The sequence below is a fragment of the Salmo trutta genome, chromosome 29 (assembly GCF_901001165.1).
Source record: "Salmo trutta chromosome 29, fSalTru1.1, whole genome shotgun sequence".
NCBI lineage: Eukaryota > Metazoa > Chordata > Actinopteri > Salmoniformes > Salmonidae > Salmo > Salmo trutta.
This window is the reverse complement of record NC_042985.1, coordinates 9191505-9210039: the sequence shown is the minus strand read 5'-3', so window position 1 is coordinate 9210039 and position 18535 is coordinate 9191505. Positions and strand designations below refer to the sequence as shown.

Below are 18535 nucleotides of genomic sequence, written 5' to 3'. Positions count from 1 at the left end.
GTGGCACAGCTAGCACTGCAATGCAGTGCCTTAGACCACTGCGCCACCCGGGAGGCCATGAAAATCGGACATGTTTTGATAGTTCACTGAGCATCTATAGACAATCTGACAACAATGAACTTTCCACATAGTGTTATCACATATGTTAACGCTAATGTTAAATCACACTGTACAAGAAACGTTGACGTGACAGGCTACCCATCGAGAGACTCCCCAGACTTCGAAGTCCCTCGCTTTGGTTTACAGCAATAAAACAAGTTAAAGAAGGTTTTCAAGTCTTCATGACAACAGCAAGCTTATGATCCCACTTGAAATGGTCTCTGCACTCATTTCCACTTTTTTCTCCAAAATTGAATGTCCTATAACTAATAATAAGAATATGAATAATTCAGTAAAAACATCTGTAACTCTTTACTTAAAGCCGGCCGGCATAATAACCTGCCATGAGACCCATACAATATATTTGTATCATCTCCTGAAGCAGTCTAAATAACAGCCATTTTGAGTCGGTTAACATGCTGATACATAGAGAGACATATCATATCATAAGCCTTATTATAAAACATTATAAAGGCTCATTCATGCTTATAACGACTTACAAAGCATTATACCCGCAAGCTTTAAGTCAAGTGTTACAGAAGCATCTAAAATCGTAGCACTAGGTGAAGTGTGTGTCTGTCTGTGTACAGTATGTGTGCGAGTGCTTTCATCATTAACTCTTGCGGGGTGTTTTGTTGGCGTAGAAGTCTCTGCAGGTGTCACAGCAGCGCTGGTACCATCTCATGTCCTGGCACAGGTTCTTCTCTCGGATCACACGGCAGTACACAGTCCACTGGTCTCCTGTGCACTTGTAGGTCAGAGCAGCTGGAGAGGAACAAGGACACAGAGGAACAAGGGCACAGGGGCCATGTCAACAGACAGAGAAACACAGTACACACATGTGCACCCACTTATGTATACACACACACACACACACACACACACACACACACACACACACACACACACACACACACACACACACACACACACACACACACACACACACACACACACACACACACACACACACACACACACACACACACACACACACACACACACACACAAACTATGTTACCTAATCTGGGGGAGGTGATGGTGTTGACGTTGACTTTGTCATTGCAGGCCTCCTGGTGACAGGGCCGGTAGGTGGGTGGTCTGAACACCACGGGGCAGTCATTACCGTGGCGACCTGTCACTCTGTGCATACATTGAACCACTCTGGACTGCAGGCCCTTCCCACAGGATGATGAGCACTGGAAAGATCCAATCACTTGAGTTACTTTCTCTTCCAAACTCGAGAGGAAGTATTTTGACAGAGGCTGGAGGTAGGGGGCTGGAGGTAGGGGCTGGAGGTAAGGGGCTGGAGGTAGGAGCTGGAGGTAAGGGGCTAGGAGAAACAAACATGGATTGGGGTCAAAGAAAGAGGACTTTGATATTCTAAGCTCGGAAACACCAGAGGCGACAGACAACGGATTCCCATTGTACACAGGCCTGTGTCTTGGCAGCCAAGAGCTATAGTCTCGTCCAATGATTAACACTGAACAACAGTGGTTCCCAGGCCCTCGATTCAAGAGGGCGGGTTTACTATTCGCTTCACAGAGAGGCAATTAGTGGAAGCCATTTCAATAGCTATTGTAAACGGCCCGGTGTTCTACCAAAGGACTTGTTGACTTGACACTGCTCTCTCCTTACTGCTGAGGAGAGCTAAAACGATCCGATGATCATGATCCCACATCTCTATAGGTAATTAGAATGATTCTCAGAAGGTTTTTTCACCAAGCTTTCATTATCGCTGATGAACATGATCACAATGAGATAAGTCTATGAGATAAGGCCCTGGAGAGACACACACACACAGAGGAAAGCACACACATACTGCCAAACACAGACAGACACAGACAGACACACACACACACACACACATACACACACACACACACACACACACACACACACACACACACACACACACACACACACACACACACACACACACACACACACCACTGCTAAAACACAAACAAACAAATTAAAACACAAACAAAGAGACAGAGAGAACATTATCTGAAACATCATTAGGAGACAAGCTGATGGGGACACGATCATAGCAACACTCCCATAAGACTATATATCTGTATCCCAAATGACACCCTATCCCCTATAGAGCCCATAAGGCTTTGGTCAAAAGTAGTTCACTATAAAGGGAACAGGGTGGCATTTGGGATGCACATAGCTCTAATATCATAGCCACATCCCTAGAGGCATGACCTGCTCATTACTCACAACAACACCACAATTGAATCAGCAGCTTATCTGAGTGATATTCTAATACATGCTAATAGACTTATGGTCTGATAGTGGTGGGAAGAGAGGAGATGAGGAGAGCCGGTCAGTTTATTGTCCAGCGTTGGGGGAGTGGGACAGAGGAGTAATTTGAGGACTTTAAAGGGGCAATTGGGGATTCAAAGAACAACAACAATGGACACCCCACCACGTATCTGAGTCATTAGTTTTAAATTCCAGAATTCCCCTTTAACATCATTAGGAGAGAAAATGAGGTAATACATTCAGGATGGTTAGAGGATGGGGGGGAGTAACACTATTAGCACAGGGTCAGAACAACACACCAGATATAAGCCCGGCACTAAATGGCGGCCAACAGTTATTCCTGTTATTAGATTTCCAAAATGAGAAACTGACCAAGACGCTGGCACCTGAACGTCCTTTCATCAGGTACGTGACATAGAACTTTTCAGACAGAAAATGGGTGGCATGTTGGAAAGTGAAACCCATCCCCAGCTCTCTCCACCATTCCCTGCTTTCTTCCCCAGATCCATCCCCAGCTCTCTCCACCATTCCCAGCTTTCTTCCCCAGCTCCATCCCCAGCTCTCTCCACCATTCCCAGCTTTCTTCCCCAGCTCCATCTCCAGCTTTCTCCCAGTCCCATCTTCCCCAGCTCCATCCCCAGCTCTCTCCCAGCTCCATCCCCAGCTCTCTCCCAGTCCCATCCCCAGCTCTCTCCCAGACCCATCTTCCCCAGCTCCATCCCCAGCTCTCTCCCAGCTCCATCCCCAGCTCTCTCCCAGCTCCATCCCCAGCTCTCTCTCAGCTCCATCCCCAGCTCTCTCCCGGCTCCACCCCCAGCTCTCTCCCAGCTCCATCCCCAGCTCTCTCCCAGCCCCATCCCCAGCTCTCTCCCAGCCCCATCTCCCCCAGCTCTCTCCCAGCTCCATCCCCAGCTCTCTCCCAGCTCCACCCCCAGCTCTCTCCCAGCTCCATCCCCAGCTCTCTCCCAGCTCCATCCCCAGCTCTCTCCCAGCTCCATCCCCAGCTCTCTCCCAGCTCCATCCCCAGCTCTCTCTCAGCTCCATCCCCAGCTTTAGCCCCAGCTCTCTCCCAGCTCCATCCCCAGCTCTCTCCCAGCCCCATCCCCAGCTCTCTCCCAGCCCCATCTCCCCCAGCTCTCTCCCAGCTCCATCCCCAGCTCTCTCCCAGCTCCACCCCCAGCTCTCTCCCAGCTCCATCCCCAGCTCTCTCCCAGCTCCATCCCCAGCTCTCTCCCAGCTCCATCCCCAGCTCTCTCCCAGCTCCATCCCCAGCTCTCTCTCAGCTCCATCCCCAGCTTTAGCCCCAGCTCTCTCCCAGCTCCATCCCCAGCTCTCTCCCAGCTCCATCCCCAGCTCCCTCCCAGCTCCATCCCCAGCTCTCTCCCAGCCCCATCCCCAACTCTCTCCCAGCTCCACCCCCAGCTCTCTCCCAGCTCCATCCCCAGCTCCCTCCCAGCTCCATCCCTAGCTCTCTCCCAGCTCCATCCCCAGCTCTCTCCCAGCTCCATCCCCAGCTCTCTCCCAGCTCCATCCCCAGCTCTCTCCCAGCTCCATCCGCAGCTCTCTCCCAGCTCCATCCCCAGCTCCATCCCTAGCTCTCTCCCAGCTCCATCCCCAGCTCTCTCCCAGCTCCATCCCCAGCTCTCTCCCAGCTCCATCCCCTGCTCTCTCCCAGCTCCATCCCCAGCTCTCTCCCAGCTCCATCCCCAGCTCTCTCCCAGCTCCATCCCCTGCTCTCTCCCAGCTCCATCCCTTGCTCTCTCCCAGCTCCATCCCTTGCTCTCTCCCAGCTCCATCCCCAGCTCTCTCCCAGCTCCATCCCCAGCTCTCTCCCAGCTCCATCCCCAGCTCTCTCCCAGCTCCATCCCCAGCTCTCTCCCAGCTCCATCCCCAGCTCTCTCCCAGCTCCATCCCCAGCTCTCTCCCAGCTCCATCCCCAGCTCTCTCCCAGCTCCATCCCCAGCTCTCTCCCAGCTCCATCCGCAGCTCTCTCCCAGCTCCATCCCCAGCTCCATCCCTAGCTCTCTCCCAGCTCCATCCCCAGCTCTCTCCCAGCTCCATCCCCAGCTCTCTCCCAGCTCCATCCCCAGCTCTCTCCCAGCTCCATCCCCAGCTCTCTCCCAGCTCCATCCCCAGCTCTCTCCCAGCTCCATCCCCAGCTCTCTCCCAGCTCCATCCGCAGCTCTCTCCCAGCTCCATCCCCAGCTCCATCCCTAGCTCTCTCCCAGCTCCATCCCCAGCTCTCTCCCAGCTCCATCCCCAGCTCTCTCCCAGCTCCATCCCCTGCTCTCTCCCAGCTCCATCCCCAGCTCTCTCCCAGCTCCATCCACAGCTCTCTCCCAGCTCCATCCCCTGCTCTCTCCAGCTCCATCCCTTGCTCTCTCCAGCTCCATCCCCAGCTCTCTCCCAGCTCCACCCCCAGCTCTCTCTCCCAGCTCCATCCCCAGCTCTCTCCCAGCTCCATCCCCAGCTCTCTCCCAGCTCCATCCCCAGCTCTCTCCCAGCTCCATCCCCAGCTCTCTCCCAGCTCCATCCCCAGCTCTCTCCCAGCTCCATCCCCAGCTCTCTCCCAGCTCCATCCCCAGCTCTCTCCCAGCTCCATCCGCAGCTCTCTCCCAGCTCCATCCCCAGCTCCATCCCTAGCTCTCTCCCAGCTCCATCCCCAGCTCTCTCCCAGCTCCATCCCCAGCTCTCTCCCAGCTCCATCCCCAGCTCTCTCCCAGCTCCATCCCTTGCTCTCTCCCAGCTCCATCCCCAGCTCTCTCCCAGCTCCATCCCCAGCTCTCTCCCAGCTCCATCCCCAGCTCTCTCCCAGCTCCATCCCTTGCTCTCTCCCAGCTCCATCCCCAGCTCTCTCCCAGCTCCATCCCCAGCTCTCTCCCAGCTCCATCCCCAGCTCTCTCCCAGCTCCATCCCCAGCTCTCTCCCAGCTCCATTACAGAACACCTGACAGTCCAATCAGAGGCTCCTCTACTCGGTGTGTTAACAGGGAAAGGTCAGTGTCGGGTGGCTTTCATTTAAAAGCCCTTTAAAAAGCCTGTTCGAATATGTGGAGGTAGAGGAACACTAGTCAGTGTCTCCGTCCCACATAGCACCCTGTTACTTACAGTAGTGCACTACTTTTGAACAGAGCCCTATGGGGCCCTGAACAAAAGTAGTGCACTATATAGGGAATAGGGTGCCATTTTGAACAGACAGTGTTGTGTAACTGGAAAAGAACACCTTGGGAAGATTAAAGGAATTCCGGCAGCAGCTCTGTCAGAATGTCTAAATGCCGGACTGAAGTCCCTTCTCAGTGGGAATGGTGAGGTAGGGTGTGTCTCAAATGGCACCCTATTCTCTTTATAGTGCACTACTTTTGAACAGAGCTGCATGGGCCCTGGTCAAAAGTAGTGCACTGTATATGGCAGTGTTTCCCATGTCATCGGAGCCCAGGGAGCAGTTGTTTTCGGGTGTTAACTGCCTTACTGTAGTGCTCCTGAATTAAGTGATTCTTACCACTAACAGTGTGTGTGTGTAAACAAGGGGAGAGTGCAACTTCTTGGAATAAAATGCAGCTCTGTAATAGCCAGTTTGGATTAACAAACCCCCTCTAGAATGTTCTGATGAAGGATTAGTGGAGATTACTGTTAATGAGAACTGGGCTATGGCATCTACACCGTCTGCACACACACAGACAGACAGCACACACACACACACACACAAAACCTTCAGATGTTCTCCAGCTTGTCTGATGATGACTGAACCAGATGTTCTAACGCAGCCCCCACACAGAGCTCCAGGTAGACATTACACCGATCTAACGCAGCCCCCTCACAGAGCTCCAGGTAGACATTACACCGATCTAACGCAGCCCCCACACAGAGCTCCAGGTAGACATTACACCGATCTAACGCAGCCCCCACACAGAGCTCCAGGTAGACATTACACCGATCTAACGCAGCCCCCACACAGAGCTCCAGGTAGACATTACACCGATCTAACGCAGCCCCCACACAGAGCTCCAGGTAGACATTACACCGATCTAACGCAGCCCCCACACAGAGCTCCAGGTAGACATTACACCGATCTAACGCAGCCCCCACACAGAGCTCCAGGTAGACATTACACCGATCTAACGCAGCCCCCTCACAGAGCTCCAGGTAGACATTACACCGATCTAACGCAGCCCCCACACAGAGCTCCAGGTAGACATTACACCGATCTAACGCAGCCCCCTCACAGAGCTCCAGGTAGACATTACACCGATCTAACGCAGCCCCCACACAGAGCTCCAGGTAGACATTACACCGATCTAACGCAGCCCCCACACAGAGCTCCAGGTAGACATTACACCGATCTAACGCAGCCGCCACACAGAGCTCCAGGTAGACATTACACCGATCTAACGCAGCCCCCACACAGAGCTCCAGGTAGACATTACACCGATCTAACGCAGCCCCCACACAGAGCTCCAGGTAGACATTACACCGATCTAACGCAGCCCCCACACAGAGCTCCAGGTAGACATTACACCGATCTAACGCAGCCCCCTCACAGAGCTCCAGGTAGACATTACACCGATCTAACGCAGCCCCCACACAGAGCTCCAGGTAGACATTACACCGATCTAACGCAGCCCCCTCACAGAGCTCCAGGTAGACATTACACCGATCTAACGCAGCCCCCACACAGAGCTCCAGGTAGACATTACACCGATCTAACGCAGCCCCCACACAGAGCTCCAGGTAGACATTACACCGATCTAACGCAGCCCCCTCACAGAGCTCCAGGTAGACATTACACCGATCTAACGCAGCCCCCTCACAGAGCTCCAGGTAGACATTACACCGATCTAACGCAGCCCCCTCACAGAGTTCCAGGTAGACATTACACCGATCTAACGCAGCCCCCTCACAGATCTCCAGGTAGACATTACACCGATCTAACGCAGCCCCCTCACAGAGCTCCAGGTAGACATTACACCGATCTAACGCAGCCCCCTCACAGAGCTCCAGGTAGACATTACACCGATCTAACGCAGCCCCCACACAGAGCTCCAGGTAGACATTACACCGATCTAACGCAGCCCCCTCACAGAGCTCCAGGTAGACATTACACCGATCTAACGCAGCCCCCTCACAGAGCTCCAGGTAGACATTACACCGATCTAACGCAGCCCCCTCACAGAGCTCCAGGTAGACATTACACCGATCTAACGCAGCCCCCTCACAGAGCTCCAGGTAGACATTACACCGATCTAACGCAGCCCCCTCACAGAGCTCCAGGTAGACATTACACCGATCTAACGCAGCCCCCTCACAGAGCTCCAGGTAGACATTACACCGATCTAACGCAGCCCCCACACAGAGCTCCATGAATATGGTGCTAGATTATTTTTTTAATGATTTCCCTACTTTGAATAATACTTTGAAGGTAAATTGGGCCAAACATTTCTTAAAGAATCCAACTTCAATTTGGAATTTCATCCCTCATTATATCTCCTGTTTTGCTGGCTTCAATTTTATTTTGCTTTGTAACTATAACATTGATAAGATTCAAAATGATCTGCTTTCATAGACACATGTCCTTAGTGTGGTATTAAAATATAAACATCACTGTCACGCTGGTATGAAGGGTCGGGAGACAGGCGCAGGAATGCGTAATCGTTTTTATTATTAAGCCCAAATTACGGCGTGCAGTGTAAAGGCACGGGGATGAAGACCAATCAAACACGTAACAAAACACAGGGTTGAACCCCAAACAAAAGAGCGAGGAGTACCTCGAATAAATAACACACACGCACAATGATTAACACACGGGACGAGACCCGTAATCACCTGCTCAATCCACAACGGCATGAGAGCCAAAACACACAGCACAGGTACTCACACCACCAACGGACATAGTTACAATAATCGACAAGACAATGGTGAACCAAGGGCACACTTACACAAGCACTAATCACTGGGAATAGGGGCCAGGTGTGCGTAATGATAGTTCCGGAGGGATCCGTGACAATCATTTTTCCCCTCATAGGTATTTCATTTGGAACAATACAAACATTTTGTATAGAAACAAGTCTTTGTTTTTAGAACTGGGTTGATAATCATATCCTCCTGGTGAGTCACCGTTTAATGCAGAAGGCATGTTACTCAGTTCTGAAGATTTTTTGAGCTCTTTACATATCCCTGTTACACCTAAAGAGTTTACTTAGTCTTTGATGCTATTCCATCTGGAACTGTCATGCTGTTTAGAGGTGTAACCAGACCTCACCTCACCTTCTTTATTGATTTGATTTGATTTGAGATATCGTCGCTTAGTCCAGTTGACTGTCCAGGAGGAAAAATGTGTTTCTCCTTGCTCCCTCAGAACAATACGTGCTTTATTTCAAAGGAAATGTTATATATATATTCCTTACTTCTAACTTACTGGAATACATTTGTTAATAATATCTGTTGGAAAAATGTTTGGTTATTACCACACAAATAGCTGCTTATCTGCTTGTTAACAAGTTCAAAGAGGTCTCTTTCAGAATGATCCATAAGTATTACCCTGTGAATCATTACCTGAAGAAACTGAAAAAAGACATTAACATGAACTGTACTTGTTGTGATGAGCATCCAGAAACTGTTTGCATTTATTTTGGCATTGTCTACATGAAAGAGATATTTGTAGATTTATAATTGCCAATATTCTTGATGACTTTTGTTTATTATGGGAGAATGTACTGCTCGGTTTCCTTAACAATAACAAGGATAAATAAATAAAAATGTACCTCTTAAATTTAATTTTGCTAATGGGAAAATGTCATATTCATATTCATTCATATTCATGTAAATTCACAAAGGAGTTCTAGCAGTACAGTAAAATCATTCTACAGTCTTTGAACAGTCAACATGTCTTTTAAGGCCTTTTTATAATTAAACAATAAGGCATAAGGGGGTGTGATTTATGGCCAATATACCACGACTAAGGGCTGTTATACCACATACCCCAGCCATATACCACATACCCCAGCCATATACCACATACCCCAGCCATATACCACATACCCCAGCCATATACCACATACCCCAGCCATATACCACATACCCCAGCCATATACCACATACCCCAGCCATATACCACATACCCCAGCCATATACCACATACCCCAGCCATATACCACATACCCCAGCCATATACCACATACCCCAGCCATATACCACATACCCCAGCCATATACCACATACCCCAGCCATATACCACATACCCCAGCCATATACCACATACCCCAGCCATATACCACATACCCCAGCCATATACCACATACCCCAGCCATATACCACATACCCCAGCCATATACCACATACCCCAGCCATATACCACATACCCCAGCCATATACCACATACCCCAGCCATATACCACATATCCCAGCCATATACCATATATCCCAGAGGTGCCTTATTGCTATTATAAACTGGTAACCAACGTATTTAGAGCAGTAAAAATACATGTTTTGTCATACCCGTGGTATATGGTCTGATATACCATGGCTGTCAGCCAATCAGCCTTCAGGGCTCAAACCACCCAGTTTCTAATCTGTAATTTGTTGGAACACATATAGCGTATATGTTGTCCTTGTTTGTTCGTATACTTCCTGTATAACGCTGTCTCCATTATTATTCTACTGTGTTGCTCCTGTCTCTATTTGATTAGTAAAGCGTTATAGCATGTTATTCTGTGTGGAGTATTGTAACCGCCCATATAGTAGTTATTTAGTTCCCCTTGGGGAGGATATCTGGACAATTTGTACATTTATTAACTAAGATATGGGTGTTTTAATTCCTGGCAGTACATTACAGAACAGAACAGCTGAATGAGTTAGTTGAGGTTACAATCACACAGGATACGTCCCTTTTCCCTATATAGTGCCCAACCTACAGTGGGGGGAAAAAGTATTTGATCCCCTGCTGATTTTGTACGTTTGCCCACTGACAAAGAAAGGATCAGTCTATAATTTTAATGGTAGGTTTATTTGAACAGTGAGAGACAGAATAACAACAAAAATATCCAGAAAACGCATGTCAAAAATGTTATAAATTGATTTGCATTTTAATTAGGGAAATAAGTATTTGACCCCCTCTAAATCAGAAATATTTCTGGCTCCCAGGTGTCTTTTATACAGGTAACGAGCTGAGATTAGGAGCACACTCTTAAAGGGAGTGCTCCTAACCACAGCTTGTTACCTGTAAAAAAGACACCTGTCCACAGAAGCAATCAATCAATCAGATTCCAAACTCTCCACCATGGCCAAGACCAAAGAGCTCTTCAAGGATGTCAGGGACAAGATTGTAGACCTACACAAGGGTGGAATGGGCTACAAGACCATCGTCAAGCAGCTTGGTGAGAAGGTGACAACATTTGGTGCGATAATTCGCAAATGGAAGAAACACAAAAGAACTGTCAATCTCCCTCGGCCTGGGGTTCCATGCAAGATCTCACCTCGTGGAGTTGCAATGATCATGAGAACGGTGAGGAATCAGCCCAGAACTACACGGGAGGATCTTGTCAATGATCTCAAGGCAGCTGGGACCATAGTCACCAAGAAAACAATTGGTAACACACTACGCCGTGAAGGACTGAAATCCTGCAACGCCCGCAAGGTCCCCCTGCTCAAGAATACATATACATGCCCGTCTGAAGTTTGCCAATGAACATCTGAATGACTCAGAGGACAACTGGTGAAAGTGTTGTGGTCAGATGAGACCAAAATGGAGCTCTTTGACATCAACTCAACTCGCCGTGTTTGGAGGAGGAGGAATGCTGCCTATGACCCCAAGAACACCATCTCCACTGTCAAACATGGAGGTGGAAACATTATGCTTTGGGGGTGTTTTTCTGCTAAGGGGACAGGACAACTTCACCGCATCAAAGGGACGATGGACGGGGCCATGTACCGTCAAATCTTGGGTGAGAACCTCCTTCCCTCAGCCAGGGCATTGAAAATGGGTCGTGGATGGGTATTCCAGCATGACAATGACCCAAAACACACGGCCAAGGCAACAAAGGAGTGGCTCAACAAGAAGCACATTAAGGTCTTGCAGTGGCCTAGCCAGTCTCCAGACCTTAATCCCATAGAAAATCTGTGGAGGGAGCTGAAGGTTCGAGTTGCCAAACGTCAGCCTCGAAACCTTAATGACTTGGAGAAGATCTGCAAAGAGGAGTGGGACAAAATCCCTCCTGAGATGTGTGCAAACCTGGCGGCCAACTACAAGAAACGTCTGACCTCTGTGATTGCCAACAAGGGTTTTACCACCAAGTACTAAGTCATGTTTTGCAGAGGGGTCAAATACTTATTTCCCTCATTAAAATGCAAATAATTGTATAACATTTTTGACATGCGTTTTTCTGGATTTTGTTGTTATTCTGTCTCTCACTGTTCAAATAAACCTACTATTAAAATTATAGACTGATCCTTTCTTTGTAAGTGGGCAAACGTACAAAATCAGCAGGGGATCAAATACTTTTTTCCCCCACTGTATGATCAGGGCCCATAGGACTGTAGTCAAAAGTAGTGCACTATGTAGAGAATAGGGTGCCATTTGGGACTCATCCGTGAGAGGAAACACTTTGCATTACTCAGAGCTTTCATTCATCCTGAACTCTCAGTTTTGAAATGATCTCTAAAGAGACAAGTAATCAAACAGAATGATTAGTGAACATGTTTTGTAAATGGAGGGTTTTTGCCCACTGCAGAGCCCAGCAGACGAGTGTATAGTTCAGCTCGGAGGATGAATCCCAAGTGGCAAATGTCAAAAGTAGTGCCATTTGGGACGCAGATCCAGAGTAGCCGACTGGCGCCTACTGTAGTTCAAAGTGTTAATAAGGAGGTTTGCTTGTATGTACCATCCCGGTCTGAGGACTTTACTGTGTGTGTGTGTTCCTTCATGTGTCTGTGTGTAGTACGAGTACAGGAATAAAGGTTGACTCCTCTCCCCTCACAGCCAGCCACAGCAGACAAGGAGGTCAATTACATTTCAGGAATTAAACTACACTCCCCATGTCCATTCTCACCCACAGGAATTGAAATGGACTTGAGCCTGTTTCTATTGCCCTGCCCTAGTTAGACAGATGGGAAGGGAGACTGGTGGCTGGGAAGGTGTGAGGGCCAAGGTGCCTTAGTCCATTTCTCCAGCAGAGAGAGAGTGTGTGTGTGTGTGTGTGTGTGTGTGTGTGTGTGTGTGTGTGTGTGTGTGTGTGTGTGTGTGTGTGTGTGTGTGTGTGTGTGTGTGTGTGTGTGTGTGTGTGTGTGTGTGTCATTTAGAATGCAGGCAGACAGTGATGCAGGTGCAGTCAGGCTATCTGTCAAGATGCCCACATCAGGACAGGCACAGCATTGGCACCATGTTGGCATCACCTACACCGCTGTGTCACAGAGAGGGATTAATCAATTGGAAGGGGGCATCTGGGGTGAGAGTCCTCTCCACATGGGAGATCTCTGTAAATAGATATTTGATTAAAAAGAGAGAGTATGTGTCTGTGTGTGTGTGTCATTTATGTGTGTGTATGGCCCATACCTTGGACCAGTCCCCAGTCTTCCACTCGTAACATTTGGAGCGGTCCTCACAGGGCTCCTGGTCAGCAGGCTGAGAGAGGGGGTCACAGCTCCCCTGGGGGTTGGTGCACCTCACTATCCTCCGACGGACCCCACTGCCACAGTCTGAAGAACACTGGGGAGAGGAGGGAGGGAGAAGGGAGAGGGAGACCAGGGGAGGGAAGAAGAGAGTGGAGGGAGGGAAGAAAAGGGGGGAGAGAGGGAGGGAGATGGAGATGAGTTGAGGGAGAGGGACAAAGGGAAGGGACATATAGAGGAGAGAAAAGGGAACATGAAAGAGGGAGGAAGAGGTAGAAAATAATTACAGTAGAGAGGGAAGAGAGGGGATGGAAAAGGAGAAGAAAAAGAGTGGAGGTAAGATGAGGTCAGAGGAGGAGTGTGAGGTGGAGGAGGAGAGGGAGAGGAAGAGGGAGAGGGAGGTTAGGGTGATGTCAGGAAAAAGAGAGGGAGGAAAGTGAAGTGAATAGAAATATGAGGATAGAGAGAGTGTGAGAGGGAGCGAGAGAGAGAGGGCAGAGTGTTACTCATTATAGAAGCCTCCTGTGGTGGTTCATTAGCTCCCCTCTCCAACCCACTCCACCTCCTCTTCAGTGGAGCAAGGGAAGAGAGAGAGAGCGAAAGAGAGAGAGAGAGAGAGAGAGAGAGGGGGGGGGGGTGACAGATGTCTATATTATGCAGTACTACTGCAGCGCTGCTCCTACATGATTCTGCATCAAACTTTGAGGAAAGTAAGTGGTTTACTATTTCTCTCTCTCTGTGTCTCACTCACACGGGCACTCGCATAGACACGTGGACACACACAGACGTGCGGAAACACTCAAACACGCATCCACGAATAGTCTCATAGACAAGCACACACCCCACCCCCACCACAACAGACCTTGGACCACTCAGAGGCCTCCCAGGCAACGAGGCAGTGGCGTCCCTCGCAGCCCTGCAGGGCGGGGGGTTTGCCCCCCTGGCAGTACAAGTCCCGTGTGTGGATAAGGGATCCGTTCTGCAGCTGGTACACACAGCCCACCTCACGCAGCTGGAGACCCTTCCCACACGTCACCGAGCACTGGCCCCACTCCCCTGTCACCCACCTGGAGAGAGAGATAGATGTGGAGAGGGGGAGAGGAGAGAGAGAGGGAGGGGGAGAAAGAGAAAGAGGGAGAGAGAGGGAAAGTGAGAGATAGAGATGATTTGCATTTGTATTTATTAAGGATCCTCATTAGTTCCTGCCAAGGCATCAGCTACTCTTCCTGGGGTTTATTAAGGATCCTCATTAGTTCCTGCCAAGGCATCAGCTACTCTTCCTGGGGTTTATTATGGATCCCCATTAGTTCTTGCCAAGGCACCAGCTACTCTTCCTGGGTTTTATTATGGATCCCCATTATTACTTGCCAAGGCAGCAGCTACTCTTCCTGGGGTTTATTATGGATCCCCATTATTACTTGCCAAGGCAGCAGCTACTCTTCCTGGGGTGTATTATGGATCCCCATTATTACTTGCCAAGGCAGCAGCTCCTCTTCCTGGGGTCCAGCAACATTAAAGTAGTTATATGACATTACATTTCATAACACTTTTCACAACACATTAAGTGTGTTCCCTCAGGCCACTACTCTACTACCACACACCCTACCAGTCAAAAGTTTTAGAACACCACACACCCTACCACACACCCTACCACACACCCTACCACACACCCTACCACACACCCTACCACACACCCTACCACACACCCTACCAGTCAAAAGGTTTAGAACCCCTACTAGGGTTTTTCTTTCTTTTTTTTACTATTTTCTACATTATAGTACAATAGTGAAGACATCAAAACCATGAAATCATGTACAGTAGTAACCAAAAAAGTGTTAAACAAATCTCAATATATTTTATATTTGAGATTCTTCAAATAGCCACATTTTGCCTTGATGACAGCTTTGCACACTCTTGGCATTCTCTCAACCAGCTTCATGATGTAGTCACATGGAATGCATTTCAATTAACAGGTGTGCCTTCTTAAAAGTTAATTTGTGGAATTTATTTTCTTGTTAATGCGTTTAAGCCAATCAGTTGTGTTGTGACAAGGGGGGTATACAGAAGATCAATTTGTAAGTCGCTGGATAAGAGCGTCTGCTAAATGATGTAAATGTAAAATGTAAATAGCCTTCTTTGGTAAAAAACAAAGTCCATATTATGGCAAGAACAGCTCAAATAAGCAAAGCGAAAGGACAGTCCATCTTTACTTTAAGAGATGAACGTCAGTCAATACGGAAATGTCAAAGACTTTGAATGTTTCTTCAAGTGCAGTCGCAAAAACCATCAAGAGCTATGATGAAACTGGCTCTCATGAGGTCCGCCACAGGAATGGAAGACCCAGAGTTACCTCTGCTGCAGATGATACATTCATTAGAGTTACCAGCCTCAGAAATTGCAACCCAAATAAATGCTTCACAGAGTTCAAGTAACAGACACATCTCAACATCAACTGTTCAGAGGACTGTGTGAATCAGGCCTTCAGGGTCGAATATCTGCAAAGAAACCACTACTAAAGGATACCAATAAAAAGAAGTGACTTGCTTGGGCCAAGAAACACGAGCAATGGACATTGGACTGGTGGAAATCTGTCCTTTGGTCTGGAGTCCAAATTTGAGATTTTTGGTTCCAACCGCTGTGTCTTTGTGAGACGCGGTGAGGGTGAGCAGATGATCTCCGCATGTGTATTTCCCACCGTAAAGCATGGAGGAGGAGGTGTTATGGTGTGGGGTGCTTTGCTGGTGACACTGTCTGTGATTTATTTATAATTCAAGGCACACGTAACCAGCATGGCTACCACAGCATTCTGCAGCGATACTCCATCCCATCTGGTTTGGGCTTAGTGGGACTATCATTTGCTTTTCAACAGGACAATGGTCCAACACACCTCCAGGCTGTGTAAGGGCTATTTTACCACAATTGTCACAGCAGTCGAAAGGAGCGGACCAAAGTGCAGCGCGGTTGTAGTTCCACATTTTATTAAATCCGTGAAACTTTGCAATACACAAATAACTGAATATGACAAAACAACAAACCGTGACACAGAGAGAAACAAACAGTACTCAAAATATAATAACCCACAAAACCCAGGAAGAAAAACCCCAACTTAAATATGATCTCCAATTAGAGACAACGAGGACCAGCTGCCTCCAATTGGAGATCAACCCACAAAAAAACATAGAAATTGAAAAACTAGAACTTAAACATAGAAATACAAAACATAGAAAAACAAAAAACACCCCCTGTCACGCCCTGACCTACTCTACCATAGAAAATAACCTCTTACTATGGTCAGGACGTGACAATAATCTCTCGACCTCAACCAAATTGAGATGGTTTGGGATGATTCGGACCGCAGAGTGAAGGAAAAGCAGCCAACAAGTGCTCAGCATATGTGGGAACTCCTTCAAGACAGTTGGAAAAGCATTCCAGGTGAAGCTGGTTGAGAGAATGTCAAGAGTGTGCAAAGTTGTCATCAAAGCAAAGGGTGGCTACTTGAAGAATCTCAAATATAAAATGTATTTGAATTTGTTTAACACTTTTTTGGTTACTACATGATTTCATATGTGTTATTTCATAGTTTTGATGTCTTCACTATTATTCTACAATGTAGAAAATAGTAAAAATAAAGAAAAACCCTTGAATGAGTAGGTGTTCTAAAACTTTTGACCGGTAGTGTATCTACAATACAAAAACCATGTGTATGTGTGTGTAGAGTGCGTGTGTGTGTTATCATGTGTATGTTTTTTAATATGTTTCTAAATATTTGCTTTGGCAATGTGATAACCCGTTCCATGCCAATAAAGTATTTTCTGATTAAATTGATTAAAGTAAAATTATCAACAGGTTAATGTTGGCAGATATGTAGAAATGAAAGTGTAGAAATAAGCACCATCTCTTTTAATCAACATGGCAGTAAACATTTAATGGGCTAGTGCAGTCAAAAACGTGATTTCCCTATGTTTTATATACATTTCCACACTGTGAGGTTGTGAAAATGATGGTAATTGTCATGACTTCCGCTGAAGTCAGTCCCTATCCTTGTTCGGGCGGCGTTCGGCGGTCGAAGTCACCGGTCTTCTAGCCATCGCCGCTCCACCTTTCATTTTCCATTTGTTTTGTCTTGGTTTTCCGCACACCTGGTTCACATTCCCTCATCTGACCAAATGTATATTACCCTCTGTTCCCCCCATGTCTGTGTGTGGAATTGTTTGTTTGTTACGTGTGGTTCGCATCAGGCTGGTTTGCGCCGGGTATGTGTTTGACCCGTATGTTTTGTTTATTGTACCGTTTGTGTACTTTGGCGCCTGTTATCACCCATCTCTGCTCTCCTGCACCTGACTTACATTCAACCAGTTGCGCACAACGTGACAGTAATGCCCTTTTAGTGTAAGAGCTGTTTGAAAATACAGTCTGAAATTTCAGCCTCTTCTGGTGGGATGGAGTTTTGGCCTGCCTGCTGATGTCACCAGGCAGTAAATTAGTTCATTAATAAGAAGAAAAAGAGTTCCAAACCTCTCTTCAGATAACAGCTAGTTCTCAGTTTCCCACTCCCCACTCCCCACTCCCCACTCTCTTCCGATAACAGCTAGTTCTCAGTTTCCCACTCCCCACTCCCCACTCCCCACTCCCCACTCTCTTCCGATAACAGCTAGTTCTCAGTTTCCCACTCCCCACTCCCCACTCCCCACTCCCCACTCTCTTCCGATAACAGCTAGTTCTCAGTTTCCCACTCCCCACTCCCCACTCCCCACTCTCTTCCGATAACAGCTAGTTCTCAGTTTCCCACTCCCCACTCCCCACTCTCTTCCGATAACAGCTAGTTCTCAGTTTCCCACTCCCCACTCAGTCCTACAAAATTCTTGCTTGAGTAATTGCTCTGTGCTAAGAAGCAATTTTGGCCATTTTAATTGAAAACAATCACAGTAAGGTACTTAATTGTTACCCGTAAATGATTGCTGTTGAGATAAAAATGGCTGCATTGGACCTTTAAGTGTTCTCTGTGTTAAACAAGAGTGGTTCGCTATGCAACACAAAACACAGACAAATTGAGCAATTGAAATACTCTTAAATTCTCATTCAAAACAAAAAAGAGTGCCAACACACTATCCTCCTAGTATTAAAAACCACCAAGTGTCTTTTGTATGCTACGATGTCGCCAATGAAGTAGTGTTGACTAATGCACTGGGTCGTGATCAGTAGGGCACGTCGTAGCAAAACGTTTTGAAACAGAAAAGGAAAAATAACCTTTCTTATTGGACCAAGTCCAGGTAGTCCCTCCCCAGTTTCAGAGCATCTTCTTCCAATTGGTGCCTGATGAACATTACCCTGTAGATGTGACAGAGTTTGGGGTTTACAGCACCAGGCCTGGTGAAATGAGGTCGTAAAGAGTTACAGCCAAACACCTGAGGCCTGTGGAAAACTGGGCCTCTATTTTCCAGGTGATGTAGTAATAAACTAAAGGAGTAGATGGAGAGGTCCCAGTCTGTCTGTCCATCTGTCTGTCTCTCTGTCCGTCTGTCTCTCTCTCTGTCTATCTCTCTCTCTGTCCGTCTGTCTCTCTG

General features: G+C 47.8%; 1 protein-coding gene across 1 annotated transcript in view; it reads right to left on the bottom strand.

Annotated features, from left to right (window-relative positions):
• Positions 1-336: 336 nt before the first annotated feature.
• The window catches only part of LOC115167459 (A disintegrin and metalloproteinase with thrombospondin motifs 17-like), a 115050-nt gene continuing 96851 nt past the window's right edge, over positions 337-18535 (bottom strand). Inside the window, exons 15-18 of the mRNA XM_029721884.1 lie at positions 13834-14038; positions 12916-13068; positions 1121-1298; positions 337-864 (exon numbers count right to left, since the gene is read on the bottom strand). Coding sequence (XP_029577744.1) covers positions 713-864; positions 1121-1298; positions 12916-13068; positions 13834-14038 — 688 coding nt within the window. The 3' untranslated portion in view covers positions 337-712. The remainder of the gene's footprint in view (positions 865-1120; positions 1299-12915; positions 13069-13833; positions 14039-18535) is intronic.